The sequence below is a fragment of the Amphiura filiformis genome, chromosome 18 (genome assembly GCF_039555335.1).
Source record: "Amphiura filiformis chromosome 18, Afil_fr2py, whole genome shotgun sequence".
In the NCBI taxonomy this organism is placed as follows: domain Eukaryota; kingdom Metazoa; phylum Echinodermata; class Ophiuroidea; order Amphilepidida; family Amphiuridae; genus Amphiura; species Amphiura filiformis.
Genome location: NC_092645.1, coordinates 12,848,505 through 12,875,330, shown reverse-complemented (window position 1 = coordinate 12,875,330; position 26,826 = coordinate 12,848,505). Strand labels below are relative to the sequence as shown.

General features: G+C 36.9%; 1 protein-coding gene across 1 annotated transcript in view; it reads right to left on the bottom strand.

Moving 5' to 3' along the window:
- LOC140139580 (sodium- and chloride-dependent neutral and basic amino acid transporter B(0+)-like) overlaps positions 1-15,747 on the bottom strand; it is a 25,776-nt gene extending 10,029 nt beyond the window's left edge. Inside the window, exons 1-9 of the mRNA XM_072161285.1 lie at positions 15,736-15,747; positions 13,327-13,462; positions 12,297-12,428; positions 6,291-6,636; positions 5,440-5,572; positions 4,346-4,480; positions 3,609-3,712; positions 2,976-3,100; positions 423-535 (exon numbers count right to left, since the gene is read on the bottom strand). Coding sequence (XP_072017386.1) covers positions 423-535; positions 2,976-3,100; positions 3,609-3,712; positions 4,346-4,480; positions 5,440-5,572; positions 6,291-6,636; positions 12,297-12,428; positions 13,327-13,462; positions 15,736-15,747 — 1,236 coding nt within the window. The remainder of the gene's footprint in view (positions 1-422; positions 536-2,975; positions 3,101-3,608; positions 3,713-4,345; positions 4,481-5,439; positions 5,573-6,290; positions 6,637-12,296; positions 12,429-13,326; positions 13,463-15,735) is intronic.
- Positions 15,748-26,826: the final 11,079 nt, after the last annotated feature.

The following is a 26,826-nucleotide window of genomic DNA, read 5'->3' as shown; positions in this document are numbered from 1 at the left end:
AAGGAAGAATAGAATGGACCATAATGTTGAGATAGACAGGCAGACAAACAGACAGACAGACAGACAGACAATGCAATAAGACTTACCTGACTGTCAAGACCCAATGTGAGTAACATAAGGAAGAATAGAATAGACCACAATGTTGAGATAGACAGACAGACAAACAGACAGACGATGTAATAAGACTTACCTGACTGTCAAGACCCAATGTGAGTAACATAAGGAAGAATAGAATGGACCATAATGTTGAGATAGGCAGGCAGACAGACAGACAGACACCCAGACAGACAGATGATGTAATAAGACTTACCCGACTGTCAAGACCCAATGTGAGTAACATAAGGAAGAATAGAATGGACCATAATGTTGAGATAGACAGACAGACAAACAGACAGACAGACAGACGATGCAATAAGACTTACCTGACTGTCAAGACCCAATGTGAGTAACATAAGGAAGAATAGAATGGACCATAATGTTGAGATAGGCATATGTGCCACTGCTTCTGGATAGGCAATGAAAGCTAGACCAAAACCTGTCAATGGGAAGACAATCGAAGTGGTAAGAGGGCGTATCTTATATTTACTTCACTAACATGTTAATTCTTTTTGCCAGGTTGAGTCTTTTTTTTTCAAATAGAGAATAAAGGTATTGTTTAGAGCTGCTGTGCTTCTATCTTTTCATAACATGGACGATATCATCATTTTAAGTAAAACAATGAGGCAAAGCCGAGTTGTTTTACACCAAAAATAACGACACCACTCTGCAATGCTATCTACTGAAGATAGCATCACTTTGCAATGCTATCTACTGAAGATAGCATCACTTTGCAATAGCATGACTCTGCAATGCTATCTACTGAAGATAGCATCACTTTGCAATGCTATCTACTGAAGATAGCATCACTTTGCAATGCTATCTACTGAAGATAGCATCACTTTGCAATAGCATGACTCTACAATGCTATCTACCGAAGATAGCACCACTCTACAATGCTATCTACCGAAGATAGCATCACCCTGCAATGTCATTTACCAAAGATAGCACCACTCTGCAATGCTGTCTACCGAAGATAGCACCACTCTACAATGATATCTACCGAAGATAGTACCACTCTGCAATGCTATCTACCGAAGATAGCACCACTCTACAATGATATCTACCGAAGATAGCACCACTCTGCAATGCTATCTACCGAAGATAGCACCACTTTGCAATGCTATCTACCGAAGATAGCACCACTCTACAATGCTATCTACCGAAGATAGCACCACTCTGCAATGCTATCTACCGAAGATAGCATCACCCTGCAATGTCATTTACCAAAGATAGCACCACCCTGCAATGCTATCTACCGAAGATAGCACCACTCTACAATGATATCTACTGAAGACAATGCTATAGATAGCACCACTCTCCAATCCTATCTACTGAACATAACACTGCTCTGCAATGCTATCTACAGTAGAAAACACCACTTGGCAATGCTATCATTCATCACTCTGCAATGCTATTTACTGAAGATAACATCACTCTGCAATGCTATCTGCTGTAAATAGCATCACTACACAATGCTATCTACTGAAGATAGCATCACTCTTCAATGCCTTCTTTGAAGATAGCACCACTCTGCATGCTATATACTGAAGATAGCACCACTACAATGCTATCTACTGAATGAAGATGGCATCACTCGATCTGAAATGCTATCTACTGAAGATTGTCTCACTCTGCAATACTATCTACTGAAGATAACATCACTCTGCAATGCTATCTACCGAAGATAGCACCACTCTGCAATGCTGTCAACTGAAAATAGCATCACTATGCAATGCTATCTACTGAAGATAGCACCACTCTGCAATGCTATCTACTGTAGATAACATCACTCTGTATAAATGCTATCTTCTGAAGATAACACCACTCTGCAACACTGTTTATATCTGTTTTAAATTACACTGTGCCATCTCCAGTGGATAGCATTGTAGCATAATGTCATATAGGCCTATGGAAATTAGAGCAGCGTGACCAGCGGTTTAAGGTTGGTCTGAACCCTGGAATTATGGAAACTTTGGGCCTCATAACTTCTAAATTGTTGGTCTAAAGTATATAAAAGTATACATATTTAGAATGGCAAAGACTTGATAAGTTCATCTGTGAGGTCAAATTTGGGCCAAAATGGCACTTTTGGCCCAAAATCCCCAAAATAACGGTTTTGGCCCACTTCTTTTTCATGCATCGTAACAAAAAAATTCTTGGGCCAAAATTTTTTTATTATTAATTTTTAAAAACTAGATCAAAATATCTAGGACCCGTTTTTTCATTTTTTTGAATTTTGACCAATTTCACCCAAAATATTTGAAATTTGGGCCTAAATCGGGCTTTTTTATGTTTTTTTGAAAAATCAGCATTTTGACCATTTTGGTGCAAATTTCCCAAAGTTGATCGAAATTCAAAAAAATGAAAAAACGGGTCCTAGATATTTTGATTTAGTTTTTAAAAATTAATAAAAAAAAAATTTGGCCCAAGAATTTTTTTGTTACGATGCACGAAAAAGAAGTGGGCCAAAACCGTTATTTTTTGGGATTTTGGGCCAAAAGTGCCATTTTGGCCCAAATTTGACCTCACAGATGAACTTATCAAGTCTTTGCCATTCTAGATATGTATACTTTTATACACTTTAGACCAACAATTTAGAAGTAATGAGGCCCGAAAGTTTCCATAATTCCAGGGTTCAGACCAACCTTGATCTGGTACAACAGGTCCTTGGTTCAATTTTTGAAGGAGGCAAATATCGAAAAAAAAATTATCCGCTCTATCCATTACTGCATTTGAATTATGGGACATGAAGTGAACAACAAAGATCTCCCAGCCAGTTCTGCTCAGCTTCGGGGTAACGCCTGGGTGTCTGTACACCCAACACAGGTGTTTGTCTGAATGATTTGTCATCTGAGGGACTGGGAAGACATGCTTACCACCATCAACGACATCTTCAACTTCGACACCCAACTCGTGTGCCATGAAGCCAAGAATTGAGAAGATTACAAACCCTGCAAACAGACTGGTTGCACAATTGATGGTAGCAACAAACATGGAATCACTGAAATCAAATAATTATACAGAGAATGGGAGTGTTAGAGAGTGCAATAGCGGCCTTTTGCTATTTAAAATGTGTAGCATTGTTAAGATATTAGATCTGAGGGTAGTTGGATTGAGATTCTTCCAAGATTTCAAAATTTTACATGAGGCAGCCAATGCACATACGAATTTTTACGCGCATAAGATCAGTCTTGTAACGTTATTAAATGATAGACAAGATTTTGATGTTTTTTAGTTGTCCTGGATTTTCCACAAATTATGTAGATTAGGAAAAAGTAAATAAATATGCAGCAACGACGGTTATAATCATCATCATCATCATCATCATCATCATCAAAATGACGATAATGATTGACAATGACTATGAAGATGAGTGATGGTGGCGATGACAATAATTATGAATACGAACAAGTTGAAAAGGAGCAAGGAAGGAGAAGAAAAACAAGGAATATATCGATTTGCATCATATTTGTTATTTTCTAAGTAGGCCTATTAGTATTACAACTTACAAGTATGTGTTGTTGTGGAATTTGTTATAAGAAGCTAACGTCAAGAGACCTCCCCAGGCAGCACTGAGTGAATAGAATATCTGGACTGCAGCATCCAGCCAGACCTATAGACGAAAATGACGAGTTTTAGTAAGGTGGGACATCCTTTTCTGGCCGATAACGCTATCGGCGCAACTGAACGCTACCACCGGTGCACCAATAGCTTTATCGACCGTACTGTATATGCCTGTGATTTGATACATAAATAAATTACCATAGTAACTGCAGCGTGTAATAGAGTGGCGGGGTAGGGGAAGGATCACAGAGTGCCCCCCCCCCCGACAAAAAATCGAAAGACAGAATTGAGAAGGCAAAGGAAAAAAGAAGGGGAAGGAAAGAAGTGCCAAATAATGTTATTGTCCTGTGCATCTTTTCTGTCGGCCGTTTCACACCAAAATGCACCTTAATAATGGGGCAAATAGTGTTCAAATCACATTATTTTCGCATGGTACGAGCGCACTCTGCCATAATAAAGCCTTTTGTTGAAACAGGAAGCGTTTACAGTCTCTCTTATAAAAAAAAATGCCCACGTGGTATAATATACATAGGCCTATACGGCGCCATTAATACTAGTAATCCACATTTAGAAAATTGCATTTCCCCTACCAAGGACCAGGATTTTTCCCTCTCTCCATCCAAGAAATCTGGATAGGCCCCCTGTGAAGTATAGGAGAGAAAAAGATACTTAAAATACGTACCCTTGGATTTGACAAAGTCTCCCATCTTGGCGTGATGTAGAATTGGATGCCTTTAAAATATCCCGGTAAAGTGACCCCACGAATCAGGAGAACAATCAGCACTAAATAGGGGAATGTTGCTGTGAAGTAGACAACCTAAATGGTGGAGAAAAGAAAATGTCAAGACAAACATTTTATATCATCATTCCACGACCCGATTGTTTAAAAAAAAAACATAACAGGAATTTAAAAAAAATCAGTATTGAAGAGCTTGGTTTCAAAACCCCTTACATCCACTTTTGCAATTTTGAGACAACATAAAAAAAATCATCAAAAATAAGGCACTAATTTTTGCAACAAAAACAGTTTTGGCGGGATGCTTGGGAAGGATGAGCATCCCGCCAATAACTGTTTTGGTTGCAAACCCCCTTGTATCCGTGATTTTTTGATGTTGTCTCAAAATTGCTCAATTGGACGTAAGGGGTTTTAAAACCAAGTGTTTCATATAGATATCCGGTTGCTTTTTGTATTTTTCACACTTTAGCGATATCACATCGCAATTTTTTCTGGGTAAGTTGAGTGTCGAACGTTTCACATTGTGAAACATACCCAAGCAGAAAACATGCTACAACTTGATATCCCAGAATACAACGGGCAACCAATGACTGTTTCTCATCAATTTTAGGCACACACACACCCTATGGAAGGGGGGGTGTATGGGTTTTAACCTTAATCTCCGACAAAGGGGGATAGATTTCAAATGGAGTCACCCATTTAGGTAGCCCCATTTGAAATTCACACTCCCTGTGCGGAAGATTAAGATCATGTCTTCCATAGGGGGTGTATGGATTTTACCATCACTCACCCCCTATGGAAGACATAACCTTAATCTCCGAAACAGGGGGTGTAGATTATAAACGGAGTCACCCATTGAGATAACCCCATTTGAAATTCACATTCTTTGTGTGGAAGATTTAAGATCATGTCTTCCATAAGAAGAGGGTGTATGGATTTCAACTGGAACAATAACCCCTTGCAAAGATGAAAGCAAGGTTTAAGATAAATAGCGCCATTTGTGTTCAACAGCTCTACATGCCATCAAACAACTGTGTTACCTTGCCAGATGATTTGATTCCCTTGAAGAGACACAGGAAGATAATAATCCAAGCGAGGAGAAGACATAACGCTAATTCCCAGATCACTTTACCAGTTTCGTTCATGGAATCTGCCTCATGTAATACTGCTTCTCTGCAATAAGCAAATGGATAAAATCAAATATTGGGTTATTTTGAAACCAGTGTTGGAGTCGATTTAGTGTGAGTCCCGAGCAGAGGTCGAATCAAAGTCAAGTCCAATTCCAACAGGTTCCAAGTCCTAGTTAAGTCTAAGCCCACTGCAAAGTCCGAGCCCACACTTGGAATCCTCCAACACCATAAACACCTTTGCGTTTACATTTTAACAAATTGGGGCCCACTGCAGATCATTGAGGGACACCAGGTACTTACTTCCTATACTCCTCACTGGGTAGTCTTCTGCCATGCCGTTATGATATGGATCCGTATAATCAGAAAGATTACAAGTCTAACACTAAATTTACATTTGTGTTTACATCTGATCAAACTGGGGCTCACTGCAGATCCTTGAGGGACACCAGGTTCTTACTTCCAATACTCCTCACTGGGTAGTCTTCTGTCGTCATGATATAAATCCGTATAATCAGAAAGATTACAAGTCTAACACTAGATTTACATTTGTGTTTACATTTTATCAAATTGGGGCCCACTGCAGATCCTTGTGGAACACCAGGTACTTACTTCTAGTACTCCTCACTGGGTAGTCTTCTGCCGTCATGATATAAATCCGTATAATCAGAAAGATTACAAGTCTAACACTAGATTGACATTTGTGTTTACATTTTATCAAATTGGGGCCTGCTGCAGATCCTTGAGGGACACCAGGTACTTACTTCCAATACTCCTCACTCGGTAGCCTTCTGTCGCTAAAATATGGATCCGTATAATCAGAAATATTATAACTCCCGTCTGGATTTGTTGTCACATTATAATAATCCAACTCTTCCTCACTTAGAGTCGTCAGCTCTACACAGTCATTAGTATTATTGACAATGCCCCCAGCGTTGATGCAATCGGTGAATAAGATACTGCATAGTTTTGTGTTCCATTCATTGGCGCATCCGACCCAGGGCAGCTTTTTTGTGAAGGATGCGAAGAGGTAATATATGGTGTACATAATGATAACATTGTAGTATATGCCCACATATGCCGAGACGATCATCATGCCATAACCAACACCTACAAGTGTTAAATGATTGTCAGATTAGGGTTACGTTAAAAACATAATTGTGAAAATATTAACTAAGAAAAACAATTCAATTAACGGGCAATCCAAACCAGATTAATAACAGGTCCCTGGTTCAAATCCTGGATTCAGTGTCCTTTTGTTTCACTGGCTATACCATTCATTATGTGGTAATCAAATTATGTTACAAAGTTAACACATGTTTAAGCCATTTCCCTAGAGTAATATAAATAAACTATAGTATATTTCAAAGCTGACCAAGTAACCTCAAGTTCAGGGGGAGGGTATCTTTTCAGATATTTGCCAATAAGTTTGCCAATACTGTAATAACTTGCCCCATCTCTTAGAATGCCAAAGCACTCTACCCTTCTCTTTTGAACAGGCCAAATGTTGGTGAAACAATATTTTAAAATATTCAACGTAAACGTACAAATCTACGGTACTGGATTTGATAATTTTAGCCTTAAAAGAGCCCTAAATTGCTCTTTCCTTGCATTTCTGGTTTTTTTTTCAGGCGATTTTCAACCAGAAAGCCAAGAAAGACCATTGAATTTGACTGTTCGCAGCTCCAAAAGACCTCTTTTAGCGGTATGCAGGAAGCTCCCCACCACCTCAAAATTCCGGGGAGGCATATCCACCACCAAAAATGTATAATATGCCACCCACCCCTTCCTCCCGTCCGTATGTAAGCCAACATTTCCAAGCTGCCTGCTTTTCCAGTAGTAGTACCCAAGACACAAATCGTTTTCGACATTATTCGCAAAAGGTTAGAAAAGGTTGCCATATATATATAAAGGGTATTAAACATAACATTCAAAAACAATTTTTGAAAACTTACTGCAAAATATTCTAACATAATGCTATTTAAGTGTTGACGAAATATTTAACAAAATATATTTGCAAAACATTTTTCAATAACATTTTGACAAAATTTCTAAAATGTTGTAGTGAGTTTTCATACAAAACGTTTTTAAACGTTTTCATGACCTTTATCAAACCCGACATTAAATATTATTAAAACGTTTTTACCAAAACTAAAACCCAAAATATAACCTGAGTTTATAACGTTTTAAAAATATTTTGTGCTTGCTGGGAAAGTAGACCAACTCCTTTAAATGCAAGAACTGCAAGAAACGTATTGGCTATAAGAAACCTTATCGGTTGCAGGTACTTCACTTCGGCAATCATTGCCACATCATCATCATGAGATACAAGCTCTTGATACTCTTGTTTTCAAGAGAAAAAAGAAATCACATTTTTATTGATATTGTCAGTTGAGTATTTCGATTTATTTATATTTCTTGTATGCCATTGTTGCGATTTGATCATGCTCGCTGATATTGCGCGCTAGGCTGAGTTCACATAGAAGTATACGGTATACGGTATTCGCTATACGAAATACGCTCATTCGATCAGGCTGAGTTCATATAGGAGTATACTATGTGAACTCAGCCTGATCGAATGAGCGTATTTCGTATAACGGATATCGAGTATGTTAGTTTACCCATTTTCTTCGTCTTATCAAATGCTTGTAACTTTACTTCTTGAGGTCACATTGCATTCAATGAGGTGTCATAATGTGCAGAATTAGATAGTGCATCTATTAAAAAAATGAATTTAAACACATATGGTTTAGGTTTTTTAAAATTTGGACGGTATACGCTGCACTAAAATCGAACACGCGCGATTCCCACTATACTATACTAAACGCAGGTATACGGCCTTTTCGAATAGCTCTTATGTGACCCGGTACTATGAAATTACCTTGCTCGATTTAAGCTATACGCGTCCACCTGCAAAACGTGCATCGTATACCCGAATAGTATACTTCTATGCGATCGTAGCCTTATGTGACCCGGTACTATGAAATTGCCTTGCTCGAGCGCGTGAACCTGCAAAACGTGCACCGTATACTCGAATAGTATACTTCTATGTGAACGCAGCCTAAGTAAAGTAATAGCATTATGATCTTCATATCAGAAGCTGGGAGTGCCTTTTGGTCGGTTAGTTCACCGTAAATTTAGAGTTGTAGAATTTGATACGAACGTACTTGACACCACTTCTAAGTAAAATTGTTTAATCTATTATTCGATTTATTAGATTCAATGCGTATGGCTAACCAAGCAAAATGTAAAATCTATTATTATTTTTGAATTTCGGACAAGATTTCCGACTGACACGCACCTTTGCACCTTGTATTGGACCGGTGTGCTTGTGGTCAGTCCAATCATGAAATGGATTTATTTCCAATCATAAATTCACTAAAACTATTTCTGCAGATTTTTGATAAGTATGTTTTTATGATTAACTTTGCCAAACGCACAAATGATGGTTTTGATTATAGAAGTAATACATGTATAAGGAATCACAATGTAGGCCTATTTATTATATGAATCTTGATTCTTTCCAGGGTAAATATCTAAACTGCGGGCTGTTTCCACACCGAGCAAATACACAACGTTTTACAGGAAAGGTTTAAATATCGGGTTTATAAAGGGCACAAAAACATTTATAAAACATTTTTGGAAATGTGATTCAAAACATCTAACAAAATGTTATTTAATTGTTGACAAAATATTTACCAAAATTGCAAAAATGTTTGCCCCACATATTTTACAATAACGTTTTAAAAACGTTTTTATGGTCTTTATCTAATATGAACATATTGGACTCGACTACGACTCGTCCAATATTTAAAAACTTATATAGCTCAACCAATTGATGCGCAATTTTATATAAAAATCGGGTTCGGTGGGGCCCGTAGAACATTTTTGTTCTTTCTCCTTGCTGAAATATATGCATCCATGGCAGTAACTTGTTTGAAACTTAAAAAACTACTTGTAAACGTTGTCAGTATTAATAGCGATTTCAACCGTTCAACCGATTTGTTGTGTTCGAAAGTTGAAATAATTTATCATTTTTGCGGTGGTTGTGCTTCACACCCTTCTGAAATACCGGGTCAGAAGTCAACTATTTGCTTTATTTTACACAAAACAAAGTCCAAACTGAGTCAATATTGGTACACGGTATGGTGGCGGCTGATATTGATTCAAAATATTTTTATATAATATTATTTATACTTTAGGTTTTGAAGTTGTTGCAAGAACCACAATACCAATTTTGGTTTGTTTGTACTGGCATACATTTGTGAGGTCTACTTGATGCGAAAGAATGCCATTCTACAATCGGACAAATTACATAATAAATTTTTTTATCGGATTTGCCAAAATGTGGAGGGAAATAAAATAATATTGTACCATCATTCGGCCAGACAGAAATGAGTGTTTTGGAATGTATATACAAACACTAGAAATTATGTTAATATTATACTATTTGAACTAGAATCTAATCAATAAAATATTATTGTTTATATAATAATCACATTTATGTGATCAGCTGTGAATGTGATTTCATGATGGCTATTTCAGTGATCGTGGGTCGTCGTGAAACACGTTTTTTTACTGCTATAACAGCTATGCACTTTAACTCATATTATTTTGGTTCAGTCTCAATATGAGGTCTAGATGTACTTCAAATCACAGATCCTGCTTTCTTTCCAGGATATGTGTTCTAATACAAGCAATAAATGGATTGTAATGTTGTATGTGTTGTTTCTAAGTAGTCAGCGAAGATAAAGTATGATGACATAATGGTCATAAATTGTTGTATGTGGTAAATGTAGGCCCCGCAAAATATACTCAGCGATTTCATGAAATTGCGATTAGACTATTAGTATTACAATGATTACATTTACCACAACATTTTGGGACGATTATGTCATCGAAATCTGTTTTTCCTAACTGGAATCAGGCACACTTAACATGCTTTAACTTATCCCGCAACTGTTTTGCTCTAGATCATTGACAAACAGACAACAGCATCAACGACAAATATGTTTCATGTAGGCCTACTATGTTTTGATGAATTTAAGTGTGTGAAAATATTGGATCCAAAACATAATAATGATGAAATTTAATGCTTTAAAGACCAATTTCGTTTAAGCTAATCCTAATCCTATAACCCTAACCCACTTTAATTGACTTTGAGATATGGCCAGAAAGAAAATGGTCAATATTATTGAGCTGTGCAACAAGGTCCTATCTGCAATAGCTGCCCTATAGACATATGATAATGTCTGCATTCTATATTGTATACTTCTTACACCTGGCATTCTATATACTTCTTACACCTAGCAGCTATTGTAGATAGAACTGTCCTGCACATAACCCCTCGTTATATTGTTAGTTGTTTTCTTTGCGAAGAAATCAAATGAATCATGTACCATATCTAAGGATTTTTTAAAGAAATTGCACAGCCAGTTGACTGTTGACTGGACTATAGCTTGACCAATGGCTCTTTGTATTTGATCGCACACCACAATTAACATGACAATGGAATGGAGTCACACTTTTACTTCTAAGTACTGGTAAAGATATGATCACCAAATTTGTCTTGTAAAATTTGAAGATAGAGAGTATTTGTGTCATAATCTGTTTTCTATCTCACATTCATGCTTTCCATTAAAATATTCAGTTTTCAAAATATAATTTACATAATTTGCATCATCGGGTTTGACATGAGAAGCAAAAAAACAACAACAACAAACAAACAAACAAAAACAATGCTTGCGGCAGGATATTGCGCATATTCTGCGAATAATGTCGAAAACGTTTTGTGTTTGCTGGGAAATAGTACTACTTCCAAAAACACTAAACCTCATTTCAGATAGTTCGACACTGAATTGTTTCTGGTATGCTTTTAATGATATCGGACATGGTGAAGTATTGTCTACCGAAATGTTCTGCGTTTTGAGGGAACGGGTCACAATGTAATTGATCTTTGTGCAACTCGCCTCACCACGCATATCGCAATTATACGGTGTTGCGTGAGAATTCCGTGAGGTGTGAAATTCTACTGGTTTATCACGATCATTGATCATTGCATTGCATAGTTTGGTTTGCTTCTCTTGTGGTATGGCGTAGCAGTTGGACTAAGGGCTTGTTCGTGAGGAAAATGTACCCACGAACTTAAACCCTTACCCTTACAGCAGCAGCAGGTAACAGTTACCCTTTTGTTAACAATAACCCTCACCTTATAACCATTCTGAATCTAAACCGAAAGCCCTTATAAATATTTTGTCAACAATAAAAATAATATTTTTGTTCAAACTCTTTGCAGCAAGTTTTCAAAAATATTTTTAAATGTTATTAAAACGTTTTATATTACCATTTATACCCTTTCCACACGCATAAACGTTTTCTGGCAATTTTGTTCTATTTTGCACACGTTTTGTGTTTCCTGTGTCTCTGTGCTGTATGTTCATGTTATTAGTGAGCAAAATGTGGTAGTGGACAACATATTGCTCAAACTTGATTCAAATTTCTTGAAGATAGACCACAAATTACTAACAAACAAAGCCATGCCAATCCGAATAGGAAGGTCCGTTTTTCTGTTAAAACATTGAAAATTGGCCCATTTTTAAGGACAAATTCTCAAAAGGTCCACATTTTGTAAAAACTTTGAAATCAGCTCTTTTATGAAGGATAATTTTACAAAAGGTCAACTTTTTAGCCCCTCCCCTCCCCGCACCCCCGCCCAAAATAAATCTTGCTACGGGGTTGCTAACAAACAAATAAACAAACAAACGCTTTACCTCTCATCATTGGTATAGCTCTCCATGCTGTTAATGGTCCTTGGCTGCAGTATTGACCAAAACTCACTTCCATGAAGAAAATGGGTAAACCCGCCAATACCAACATTATGAAATACGGGATGAGGAAAGCACCTGAAATTAACAGTAGAGACACAAAGTATTGAAGTTTTACTTGCTATAGACGAATCCAATTTCACGCATTCCTACACCTCAATGGCAGCCATTACTGGGTCCGATCCCCGTCGGCTCCATTTCACCTAAAATGTGAAATGATTCGGCCTTGGAGGGTATTTTAAACTGCATTCTATCACCAGTGTTACACGTAGACAAAAGAATGATGACAGTTTACAACACAAAAGAATCTAACATCGAATTTTAAGCGGCTTTAATCCACCCAATTGGACAGTCACAACGCCAATTTGGTGCTGCGGGGACCCAGTAATGGCCGACCAAATCCTGACCATGACTTGGCTCGTTGGATTCGTCTATACGTTGCGTCTGATACCACCAGACTTCATCAGGCAACTGAGCCACTGGGTGGTCATGTGATACTTAAAGACGACTATAGGGATCTTATTGATGACCCGGGTCTCCCAGCTGGTTCTATATTCTTATTTATTAGCTTTTGTTGACGGCTGCTCCACTCTCTACCAGACATGCCATGCTTCCACGATACCTTTCCTGTGTCACTGTTCCTCATTATCACTACTTAGCATGCTTAGTGTGAAAGAAAATGGGTGCAAACTTTTAAGGAAAACAAAAATTGAACCTCCGACGTTCCCATGCACCATTATCAAGTTAAAGATACATAATGTAAAAGTGAAGTTTACGATGTTCAAATAAATGGTTCCAACTTTGAAAAAAAGAACAAGAATATATTTCAAGTCGAAAGAGATTCATCCAGTTTTGTAATATGTTCATAAAAATTGTGGACTTGTTAAATTTTAATCCGTCAAAACAAAACGAAACTTAAGTTTGCTGACAATTGGGTTTTGACGGATTTATTTTGAACTTAAAGCTTGCAACTTACCGCCTCCATTTTGATATGTGAGATATGGAAATCGCCACACGTTTCCCAGGCCCACTGCATAACCAACACAGGACAAGAGAAAGTCCATTTTGTTGGACCAGTTTCCTCTCTGGACGTTTTCATCTCCACTACTTTTCTGTGACACGTGTAAAGAATTCAAATAATTATGTCTTCACTACTTAAAAATGTAGCTTTCTAGTTATTTATGATCAACGAAAAAGGTTAGTGAAATGTGCGGCGCATATGGCACGTATTTTGCATAATGAAAGAGAGAAATCTGATTTTGCGACGATAAACCAGGTTTTTTTTCGATCGATATACATGGTATTTCGATTAAATAAAAACACGTTTTTAAATTCAAAAAGCAAGATTTTTGACAACCTAATTTTTCAGCCGAGAAACCTGTTTTTTTGATCGAAAAATTGTTTTTTCAAACACCTTACTTATCGAATGATAAATCAAGTTTTTCGATTTGAAAAACTTTCCGCTTCTTTCGACATTTGAAAAACCCACCCACCAATTTGTATGTTTCTTCATTCGGTTATTTAAACTTTACATAGAATGAACATCAGCCTGAAAAAATAACCGTAATGCTCCTCCTACTTAACACCAGGGGCAATACAACTTTGGGAACTTCCCAGCAAACACAAAACGTTTTCGACTTCATTCGCAAAAGGTTATAAAAGGTTGTCAGAAAACGTTTAAATGTCGGGTTATATAAAGGGTATATTAAGAGTATAAAACGTTTTCATAACCTTAAAAACATTTTTTGATAATCTACTGCTCAGCAAACAAAAATGTTTTACAGAAAACGTTTAAATGTCGGGTTATATAAAGGGTATAAAAACGTTATAATAACATTCCAAAAACATTCTTGAAAACTTGATACAAAACATTCTAAACAGAATGTCATTTTGGGGTTGAAAAAATATTTTGCGAAAAATGTTTGCCCCAAATATTTTCAATAACGTTTTAAAAATGTTTTCATGACCTTTATATAACCCGACATTTAAATGTTATTAAAAGGTTTTGAAAAGAACATTTTAAGAACATTTCTGTGTTTGCTGGGTTCAAATATTTTAACATAATGTTATTTAAGTATTGACACAATATTTGGCAAAAATGTTTGCAAAAATAGTTTACAATAACATTTTTTGAAAACATTTAAAAATATTGTTGTAGTGTGTTTTTCATACAAAACGTTTTAAAACGTTATCATGACCTTTATATAACCCGACATTTTAATGTTATTAAAACGTTTTTACCTAAACCAAAAGCCAAAATATAACTTATTTAAAACGTTTTTAAAACGTTTTTGTGTTTGCTGGGTTTGTTCTACTTATAAGTGCCAATGAATAGCAGTCATTTTTCAAATCTACCTTACATCGAGAGTGTGCTGACATCCAAAATATATCATTTATATAACGTTTTAAGAATTCACCCTGCTTCTAAAATTAAGATGACTTATTTACCCTATTGCACTTTTTTGACCCACCATGTATAAAGTGACTGATGCATAATTTTGTTCTGCCTATCATGCCTATATTTTGATACCTCATTCGGTACGATACGACTTTATTTCCCCAACTTATAGCAATTTGAATAAAAAAAAGAAGAACTTTTCAAAACCGAACAAATTTACATCCCTCGAAACACGCAGATGAACACAGGACGGCACATTAGTATGCCAAGCTGTAATGAGCTCGTTACAAAAGGCGACGGGACTCGCCCTGAATGAGGAAATATCAAAATTTGTCACTTTTAAAACTGTGACCTGGTGCCTTTCAACTGCATATAGCCAGTGGCGGGGAGGGAGCATTTGCATTTTTCTTGCCCCCTAGTTTGCCCCCTTTTGAGGCAAAACCCCCCAAATCACGTAAATTTCCGTTTTTTGCGGGAATTTTGCCCCCCCCTGAAATTCACTTTGCCCCCCGAAAAATATTCCTGGCACCGCCACTGCATATAGGCCTATAGCTTGGGGAATAAAGTCGCATCGTACCGAATGAGGTATCAAAATACGCAGATCAAAATTCTCCATCTATCGACCACTTTAGACAACCTTGAGAGGGCACTCTATTCGCGTGGTTTCTTTTATTAAACCTCATTTAAATACTTGGGACCTCTATATGATACATCTACCATTGTCTATACCCTTTAAAGATTGTTAAAATAAAGCGGGTTTCCCCATTTCAAATATATTTCAAATATAAATATAGTCTAAATTCTGGAAGTAATAAACATGATTAATTCTGTGCATTATGCGAACTATCAAATTGTTTTGAAAGGAAACGCCCTTTGGACGGTTTCAAATTATGGAAACTTAAAATAATAGTTTTAACTTCCAAAACGTTATTACATCAACTTTAATTTAACACAGAAATACTTCTTATTTTAAAATAGATGACTTACCTTGTCCGCCATTTTATATAAATTCGATTTATACAACAAATAAATAAATTCTATATTCAGTAAATGATGTTTTATTCCATAATATTATTCCAAAAGTACCAGCCACGGCATTCCAGACCGAGGACTCTGTGTTATGTATCGGTGATAATACAGGTGTTCCCTTTATTATAACCATCTATTTACTCACACTGGCTCGCTATCTGTGTTATAAAGTTCAACTTGGGCCATAAAGATTTGTTTTATTACAACCAACAAACCTTTTTTTGTTTTCTGTATTAGTAATAATGTAGGCCTACGTGCCTATCTGTGAGTTCTTTGATAGTGCGCACAATTTATTATGCAAAATGTCTACTTCCATTTGCTTGGTTGCTTGGTTGCTTGTTTGCTTGCTTGTTTGCTTGCTTGTTTACTTGCTTGCTTGTTTGCTTGCTTACTTGTTTGCTTATTTGCTTGTTTGTTTGTTTGTTTGCTTGCTTGCTTGCTTGCTTGCTTGCTTGTTTGCTTGCTTGTTTGCTTGTTTGCTTGCTTGTTTGTTTGCTTGTTTGTTTGTTTGCTTGCTTGCTTGTTTGCTTGCTTGTTTGCTTGTTTGCTTGCGTGTTTGTTTGCTTGTTCAGTGCTTGCTTGCTTGTTTGTTTGCTTGTTCAGTGTTTGCTTGCTTGTTTGCTTGTTTGCTTGTTTGCTTGCTTGTTTGTTTGCTTGTTCAGTGCTTGCTTGCTTGTTTGTTTGCTTGTTCAGTGTTTGCTTGCTTGTTTGCTTGCTTGCTTGCTTGTTTGTTTGCTTGTTCAGTGCTTGCTTTGCTTGTTTGCTTGCTTGTTTGCTTGTTTGCTTGCTTGTTTGTTTGCTTGTTTGTTTGCTTGCTTGCTTGCTTGCTTGTTTGCTTGCTTGTTTGCTTGTTTGCTTGCTTGTTTGTTTGCTTGTTCAGTGCTTGCTTGCTTGCTTGTTTGCTTGTTTGCTTGTTTGCTTGTTTGCTTGCTTGCTTGCTTGCTTGTTTGCTTGCTTGCTTGTTTGCTTGCTTGTTTGCTTGTTTGCTTGCTTGTTTGTTTGCTTGTTCAGTGCTTGCTTGCTTGTTTGTTTGCTTGTTTGCTTGTTTGCTTGTTTGCTTGCTTGTTTGTTTGCTTGTTCAGTGCTTGCTTGCTTGTTTGTTTGCTTGTTTGCTTGTTTGCTTGTTTGCTTGTTTGCTTGTTTGCTTGCTTGTTTGTTTGCTTGTTCAGTGCTTGCTTGCTTGTTTGTTTGCTTGTTTGCTTGCTTGCTTGCTTGTTTGTTTGCTTGCTTGCTTGTTTGCTTGTTTGTTTGCTTGTTTGCTTGCTTGTTTGCTTGCTTGTTTGTTTGCTTGCTTGCTTGTTTGCTTGTTTGTTTGCTTGTTTGCTTGCTTGTTTTGTTTGTTTGCTTGCTTGTTTGTTTGTTTGTTTGTTTGTTTGTTTGTTTGTTTGTTTGCTTGCTTGCTTGCTTGCTTGCTTGCTTGCTTGCTTGCTTGCTTGTTTGTTTGTTTGTTTGCTTGGGTTGCTTGGTTGCTTGCTTGCTTGCTTGCTTGCTTGCTTGCTTGTTTGTTTGTTTGTTTGCTTGGTTGCTTGGTTGCTTGGTTGCTTGCTTGCTTGCTTGCTGTAAGAAAGGACGCACTCGTGTGTCCATCCTGTCGGACTGTCTTATAGCGACTCTTTTAGTCGGACTCCCGAACCCTCAAACTGCTCTATCCAACATACGAGGGGTATCCAAAGTTTTTGACATCACCCAGAAGTGAAAGAGCTATACCGATAAAATTTTGTCAGTGTAATCACTGGTCCTTATGTACATTATGGTCCAAAAATGGTCTCATACGTACATTTACTTTCTGGAATCGCCTTACGTTTTTGACTGAGTGTTTTGAGGAGTTCACACCCCGGTTCACACGATATTGCTAGAAGTTCTGTTCTTTGTATTCGTTCAAAATCCCCCCTCAGATATTTATGGAGTCTATAGGTCACATACTCAAATGAATAACGGGTCAGTGCTCAGGACATTCATAAGTAGGCCTAGACAGAGATGATCACATATTATCTAACGAATATAGCCTACACTAAAAATTAGAGGATTCGACATTTTATAAGACCTATGTAAATATATATGCGATTGAACTCATTGCTGATAAGATCAATGTATACTATGCCTATTTCAATCAAATGACTAAAACTGATAAAGAAAATATGGCTCCTATCATCCGACTCGCGAAAGAAAACGCTAGCTGATATATTTTTTATTTTTTCCACTTTCATCGTTTTACTGAAATGTCAGTGGATAGTCAGTTTTGAAGCAATTTCGATACTGAAATATAACGCAGCTATTTTTCAATCCATTCTCTGTTCGAACTACAGGTAATTAATTTAGCTTCGAATTTGAACACAATGGTTCCGCATTCGATCGGTGAGCAAATTCGTGGCTAGATTCTTCGAGCAACAGGTAAAATTAAAAGTACAAGGATTTTGAAAGTGAATACGATTTTCTCAGGGTGTTTAAGGGTACAGACTATAGGAATGAAGACCAATCGAACATATTCTTGTTTATGCCATAATATTATAGTCTTTCAACCCTTTCATAACTTCAGCTGTGTAACTTACGAAAATTCCCGCTAAAAAGTGGTTCTTTTAATTTTTGGAAAATCTGGATTTTTCGTACTGATCATACTATAATGATCACCAGACAATAATGTTCTAATCACACTATAGACTGTGTTGACATGAGACGTCAATTGCCAGGCAATTTCGGTCATATGCCCACGGATATGTTATGTTCAGTACGGTGTACCATGAGGAACATGCTAACTTAAAATAATTTTGCAAACTCAAATAATTATTACAAACTATTTTTTTTGCAAACTTTAATATAATGTATTGTGCATGTAGAGGCCCATTTATTGTCGGATTTCTGTATTTAGATCACGCAGGGGACGCACCATTAGATTCTCAGGGGTGCATGGGAGTTTGGGTTAGGCAGAATTTTTTTTTTTTGGCGGCAAATTTTGTATTTTTTTATCGCCTCCAAAGGGAGGATTTATTTTCCATCTCACTAGTGGGCGAAGTTTTTTTTTTCAAAAAACTCCCATGCCCCCTGATAATCAAATGGTGCGCCTCTTAACAACAATTGAGCGCTATTAATACACATTAATGTTTTTAAGCAAATAAAATTCCAAAATATGGTACGTTTTCTGTCTTTGCTTGCCACGTGGTAAGCCTATGTTGAGGTTGCGATTATATGTTAAAAAAAATTCAAGATGGATACCAACAAGTCGTGTGGCCCAGCGGTCTAAGACCCTTCTTCGCTGGGAGTCTTGCTCTCTCGTGAAAGTCGAACGTTTGCAAAAAATATTTCAAGTTTGTAAAAAATTATTTGAGTTTGTAAAAAAACTATTTGAGTTTTAGAAAATCATTTCAGTTTGTAAAAAAATATTCGAGTTTGTGAAAAATTATTTTAAGTTTGCATGTCCCTCATGGTACACCGTAGTTCAGGGACCGTGCTTTTAAAAACCCGCCAGATCGCAATCAGGCCATTGACCTGTGTAGTGGTCATACGTTGCTCGCTCAACCATAACAGCATGACTGTCCCTAATAGCTACTCATTAATAATGCGTTGCATCAGGTCATGGACTCTATTCAATAATTTTAATCCTTTCTTTGAGGTCAGAAAGATGAAAGGGAGACCTTGAAAAACAGATGCGTGGTTCTAGATAATATTTTATCATCCAAGCTGGTTATCTAGGATATTTCTAGGAGGCGACACTTATTAATTCATAACGCTCTCATCTTTCTTCATCCAATGGACTTTGGAGAACTGCTGAGATAATAAGTGGATGTTACAATCTAATCGTCTACAATCGGCATAGTTGATGATATCTGATTCTGATAATTCACTAGTAGCAGCAAAATTACAGCGCTTTGTATCCTCTGGTGCGCTATATAAATCTTATATGGATTAATGTTATTTATTTATTTTATAAATATTTCTTTTAAACACAATCTAATGTGATGCTCACTACATGTAGAAGGCCTGGTCTGCAAACGTTCATTTCATAAATCTAGTAAAGATAAAGCTTCATGTTTAGTGTAATCAAATGAAATACCAAAGCTGGGTATTATACAATCGTGATGCATTCCTTCTTGTTATGGACGACAAGTATTAACTTTGATATTATTATGGCAATATCCATTCCCTTCTCAATTGATTATGCTTTCTTTTCGAAAAATAAACCATGAGGGCTAGTAAGAGGCCATGATATAAACCTATATTCGGTATGCGGAAACCTTCCACGGTTAGGGCGGCGCTTGCACTCGCATATTCACTAAACTGCCGCCTCCTTCATTTGCCAACCTTTATCGAGGGGCGAGTTTGAGGTTTTATAGTCATACATGTAGGCCTACCATTTTTCACCCTTATGGGAGCGCACCACCATTAAACGCGCCCATTGAAATACACGGTAAAAGGCCTACATTTGGATCTCGTTTTGGCACTTGAATTACGTATTTCAACTATAAAGCTTGGTATCAGATTAAAGCTGATCATGTGTAGAATATTATTCTTTTAACGGAATATATTGCTAACCACCGACTTTTTCTGTTATTTTGCCGCAAAGAAAAATTGTGCAAATTTAACCCTAAAAAATCACTCAATTTTGGAAACCGGACGTTGTTCAAATTCGCCCCAGAACTTCAACTCTGAAATTAAAAATTGGGACTTTTTCTCCGAATTCTTAATGTATATATTTGTCGGAAGCAAATGAGCTGAAAACGGGCAAAATTTGACTATACGTTTAGAAAATAAAGCCAAAACAAGCTCAAATAAGCGGTGGACTATTTTAACCGAATTTCACTGTTACATAAATCGTGGAGTGATTTGGTGGTGCGCCCTCTTATGGCAGTCAACGTCAGCGCGTTGAAGCAGCTGTTTCGCTCGCGCATCTATGTGGCGTCGTAAGCGTGTGCATGTGTACACCAGCGCGCTGCAGCGCTTTGACCGAACGCTAGTAATTATTTGGCTGTGCCCAATTAAATTCTCACTGTACTGACATCACTACCATTATAGACGGGTATGCGTCCTTGTCAATGTCGTTGCTAAGCAGTGTCGGCTTCACTACGCGAGTCAAAGTCATTGGTCTAGGTTCTCGTTTGTCTGGGATCACTACCACATCAGGATGAAAAATCGCATATCGCAAACCAGCCAAATTTGTCATAGGTTTGAATGCTAGTAGGAAAACCGTGAATATAGGGTCTCAAACTCTGAAACATCTGAGCAGAAACGTGTCCTTTTTACTAGTTTAAAGTGAGTCTGTAGCTGTCGCCATCTTTGGAATATAATACAACATTCTCTGGCCAAACATCGGGTTAAATGTAAGTAAATAGTTAAAATCGTCTAAATTCAATAATATCAAACAGCCACGGACATTAAGTCAAGGCTACATGAGAAGTTTGGTGTAGGTCACGCATTTCCTTGGTATCAAAAACAGCCAAAAGGATGTCCTAACTTCCCTCTTTTTATCACAACGCGATTTATTACGAAACAGCATTTTCATAGGGCCTACGCTGGTTCTGTCAATTCTAGTTTAAAATCTGTTCGTCACATGCAGTCTGATTTCGTATCTATGTTATCATCAAAGTCTTGGGAACTAATGTGGACAGTTGTTTTGTTTAAAAAACGGATACTGTTTAAAATATCAGTATTTACGCGAGCGACATTTTGAGTGTGTAAAATGCATTGAAAATTGTCGGCTAAAGAGTGCATAAATTAAAATCGGGAACAGTAATAGCAACAATAACTATCTACATTCCAAGCGGAAACGCTTTTCATAAGCATACCCCACTTTTTTCAGCAATCGCTGAAACCTAAATATGCAATTCCAGGCGATTTGTAAAAAATAGCGTCAGCATATTTTACTATGAATTTGGGACACCGAAACAAATGCTTGCATTGGTGCCAGACCTATTATAATGATACGATAATTAGGCCCCCAATAATGGCTTTCATTGTAACCGTTATTTATTAAACTGAGATTTTTACTTTTTGAGAAATTAATGAATTTATCGAAAAACTTTTCGGAGAACGCTACTTTAATGAACCCATGCCTTAAATTAGAAGTCCATGTAAACATTTAGGAGCACTAGTATGGTCCCCGTGCATTCATCAAATCATAGGGGCGTGTCTACTCGGTCTAACCAGCCCCTGGTCTAACCCTAAGCATATTAAATACATAACAATATTTTTATACGCGCTAAGACCGCGCTAAGATAGGTTTGTAATTCACGTTTTAACAGTGTAAAATACCACTCATTTAATAATGTTTTAGTTGCCCTTGTGTACATAACTGCTGTTTGAGTTTTGAGATTTAAGTTGCAATATCATGGTATACGATACATGATATGCGATGATTCATGTCGAATAATTATGTAAAATTATTCCGCATGCATACTTTCTTTGATCGTGTTGACATCTTGAAATGTATAGGCTACCTAAGATGTAGCCTATCGCCATTCGATTGTCAAGTAGATGGGAAGTAGGCGCATAACCTTTTCATGATAAGATCCTCCACTTTCTTGAGTTTCTTCACTGTGGCCGCATCCCCGGGGGCCGCATCATCCGTAAGTGGTGGACGTCCACTTCTTGGGTCATATCTGTGAAGGACATGTGGCCAGTTTGGAAATTCCTTTTTCAAAAAGCAACAGTGCCATATTATATGGGCAATCATCACCATAGACATCATAGCTGTTCTGAGCATTGTAGGCAGGGCCGTTCCTAGGGATTTTGCCGCTCTAGGCAAAGCCTCTCCCTGCCGCCCCACCAGAGCATACCAAAAAAGTGTTAAGGGGGTTACCCCCTTGAAAACTCATCTTTTTTTTCAGTGGCGGGTTTGTGGCGCCCAGGCCTAAGGATAAAGATACCCCCCCAATTCTTGAAACCATTGCGCGGAGCGAGCAAAAAAGGCACAAATAGGGCTTACCAATAATTAATTTTGGTTATAATGATATTGAATATCGGTCTTAAATTGATATTGCAAATGATTTTGTGCGAAATGCGCGAAAAATTCCACATAGCCCTCGAATGACAAGTATTCAATTATCTTTGTAATCACTCAAAAAGTATTTTGTGTGAATTTTACATCCGAACTAAGGGCTATTAAATTTTTATGAGCCTTTTTATTTTACATGTAAAGTCAATTGGGGTGACGATTTAGAAATGGACGGCAATATTGAAAAACCCTCATTTTGGGCCATTTTAGACACTAAAATGTCCATAAAAACAGAATAGCACTTAATTCGGATTTAAAATTCACACACAATGCTACCTGAGTGAGTACAAACATAATTAAATACATTTCATTCGGGGGCTATAGCAAAAACAAAAAATGTCCTATACCTTAATGGTTATAGAACAAAGGTGTCTTGCACACCAATAAACTTTAACCTTCTGATCTTGAGTTTCTCATTCAGGATTTGACACAAGTTTCACATACAGTTCCTTATCATCTTTATTGGTGGTGTGTGTTTGCCATGAAACATTATAGTGCCCTGAACCGCAAGAGTGCGTTACAACCATCTATAATAGCTTTCCTCATTTTGAATGTTACTGAGTGTCCATGTTTGTGCACTGTATGTTATAATCATGATAATGTGCCATCTCATTGAGCATCCGATTCTATTATAAAAACTTAAATTCTACTGTAATTAAAGCACTTCAGGCTTAGTGTTCACATGGTATTTTAGTACATCATTGGCATTACAATCAAAAAGTAGAAATTCCAGTCAACAAAATTGAGGGCGTCGCTGTGGAGCAAATCACACATTTTGGCTTTTATTTTACGTGTATATTATGGGAAAGTCATTCACGTTCCGCGTTTTTACAGTCTTTTTAAAGTAAAATGTTTGTATTGCTGTCATGCTATACTATAGTCAACTAAACAAAGCAAACAATAAAATCAAATTCTTTAAAACTTACGTATAACATAAAATGTCATCCCTTTCAAGCACTCATCATGCTCATGCAAAAAGAATTACCGACATTTATACAGCGTGATAATCATCATGATCATGTAATATATTGATTTCAAGTGAAAGGCCCTATTTTTGTCATAAACATATTGAAATTAGAAGTTCCAACTCAGTGTATTTCCGAAGATATCATCAAAAAACTGCCTAATTAGTCTCAAATATGGTATACCATATATTTGAGACTAATTCGACAGTTTTTTGATGATTTCTTCGCAAATATACCGATTTGGAACGCCAAATTTCAATATGTTTATGAGAAAAATTGAGCGCTTATGATACCAAAATCAGCATAAAATGGGGGGGGGGGGGTGAGATTGTCAATCAGGTTACCCACCTTTAAAGCCGTGATCAATGGCAGTGCAAGTTATGGTACGACTACATTATAGGTAGTTGTTGCTTCTGATCGACTATATAAAACCGCAGGTAGGTTTACCATATCGAGTGATACTTCCATTTATCGCACATACCTGAAACTTAAACATGGATGTTGGATTTGATATTGGGAGGTTCCATTTGAAATACACACACCCCAGTGGAGGATTTTGGATTTTGGATTCGTTTTCAATAATTACAGAAAAATATAAATTATAAAAGTAAGAAATACACTGCGGCGATTCTTGAAACATTAAATTCGGTCACTGCACTGATGTTTAACAGAAATGCATGATTAGAATTAAACTTAGGAAGTATGGTAAATTGAATCAGTGGTGTCAAGTTCCAGCCAGTATTTGACAATCTTTCACAGAAAACAATTGAGGCCACCGATGAATGAACATTGAACATGCAGTTAATTAAATGCGAACAATGATTTTCCGTTGTTTAATAATTTAACAATGTTTTCGCTAACAGGTCAAGCAGTTAACTTTGCGTAAAACAGATGCGTCGATATCGTGAAATCGGCACTAAATGCATGATGGGAATGATACAGATAGTTCACATTAAGGGGGTACTACACCCCTGGCCAATTTTGTGCTTACTTTTTCATTTTTCTCAAAAAATATAGCGTATTGGTGACAAGTAAGATATGTATATTATAGGGGCAAGGACTACAACTACTGCACTGAAAATTCAGCAACTCAAGGCAAGTAGTTATTGATGTATTAATAAAATATTGGTTTCCCTCATTTTTGACTGTAACTCCACAACTGTTGTCTATGCTCAAATAAAATTTCCAGTGCAGTAGTGTAGTACCCCCTTAAGGCGGTTCGGAGGGGGGCACGACCTATGTGTGCACGACCTATGTGTGCACTTATGGAGATAAATAAACTCGGAAATACATAGCTGGTGAACATGAGGAATTATGGTGTGGGTTCTATAAAGGAGATCACAAGGCTTGAGAATAGGGATGTCATCTCCACCCAAGGCCGTATGCATGATTTTTTTCGGGAGAGGAAAACGCCCAAGAACCCCATGAGAGTATATTATTGGCTTCCTTAGTCATTTATATGATCAATGTATAAAAATTAATATTAGGGCAGTTCCGTAATTATGTCAACCAAATGGTCAAAATTTGAAACTAGTTATTATCTCATATATCAGTAATTTGACATTGCAGATAGTGCAAACTATTCTTTTTCTGAATCCCCACCAATAGATGAACAAGTTGTTGCCAATTTCAAGAAAATTAGAGCAAGTTTATTTTTTTACCCTGTTCAAATGTGAAAATTTACCTCTGTTGCGGACGTTCACTCCCAAAACTGCCATCTTTAACCACCTTGTTTAAAGTCTTCTTTTGGTTTCAAACAAATAAAGTTTGCATATTTTGAAAGTTGATAACTGACTTTCTCTGAATGAGGTGTCTTGATTTTGCATCCCTGTTCAGTATTAAGAAATGATGTTAATTAATTTCATCTTTGCGGACATACAAATTAAAATTGTACGTCCAACTTGACCAACTTCCCCAAAAATATTTGAAATTTGGGCGAAAATCGGGCTTTTTTATGATTTTTTTGAAAATTCAGCATTTTTTTGACCATTTTGGTGCAAATTTCCCGAAGTTGGTCGAAATTCAAGAAAATGAAAAACGGCTCCTAGATATTTTTATCTAGTTTTTAAAAATTAATAAAAAAATATTTTTGGCCCAAGAATTTTTTTGTTACGTTGCACGAAAAAGAAGTGGGCCAAAAACCGTTATTTTTGGGATTTTGGGCCAAAAATAGCATTTTGGCCCAAATTTGACCTCGCAGATGAACTAACTCTTGTCAAGTCTTTGCCATTCTAAATATATACTTTTATAAACTTTAGACCAACAATTTAGCAGTTACAAGGCCCGAAAGTTTCCATAATTCCAACCTTAAGAGGATTAGGATTAATAGAGTTGGGGTTAGAAGGTCAGGGTTAGGGTTAGAGGGTTATGATTAGATGGTTATGATTAGTAGGGTTAAGATAAGTAGGGTTAGGGTTAGAGGGTTAGGGTTAAAGGGTTGGGGTTTTAGAGGGTTAGGGTTAGAGGGTTATGGTTAAAGGGTTATGGTTTTAGAGAGTTAGGGTTAGAAGGTTATGGTTAGAGGGTTAGGGTTAGAGGGTTAGGGTTAAAGGGTTAGGGTTTTAGAGGATTAGGGTTAGAGGGTTATGGTTAAAGGGTTGGGGTTTTAGAGAGTTAGGGTTAGAGGGTTAAGGTTAAAGGGTTAGGGTTATGGCGACTAGAGTCTGCAATTATCTTATAAAATGTCGGGTCCTTTAATTTGTTGAGTAGTGTATTCGTTAGATATGTGATCATTACAAATCTCTGTCTACTTATGATGTCCTGAGCACTGACCCGTTATTCATTGAGTATGTGAAGACCACCTATAGACTCCATAAATAGCTTAGGAAGGATTTTGAACGAATACAAAGAACAGAACTTCTAGCAACATCGTGTGAACTCCTCAAAACACTCAGTCAAAAACGTAAGGCGATTCCAGTCCGTAATGACCAAGAGCGACCATTGATATGGAAAATACAAGGTAAGATTTGCGTTGGACATTCTTTATGTATGCATGAATGATTAACAAATAAGAAATTCGATTCAAATATGACGTATAAAGAAGTACAAAGTGGCTTTGTTCATTTTGTTTGCTCGGTCGCTATTCATTGGTCCAAATAA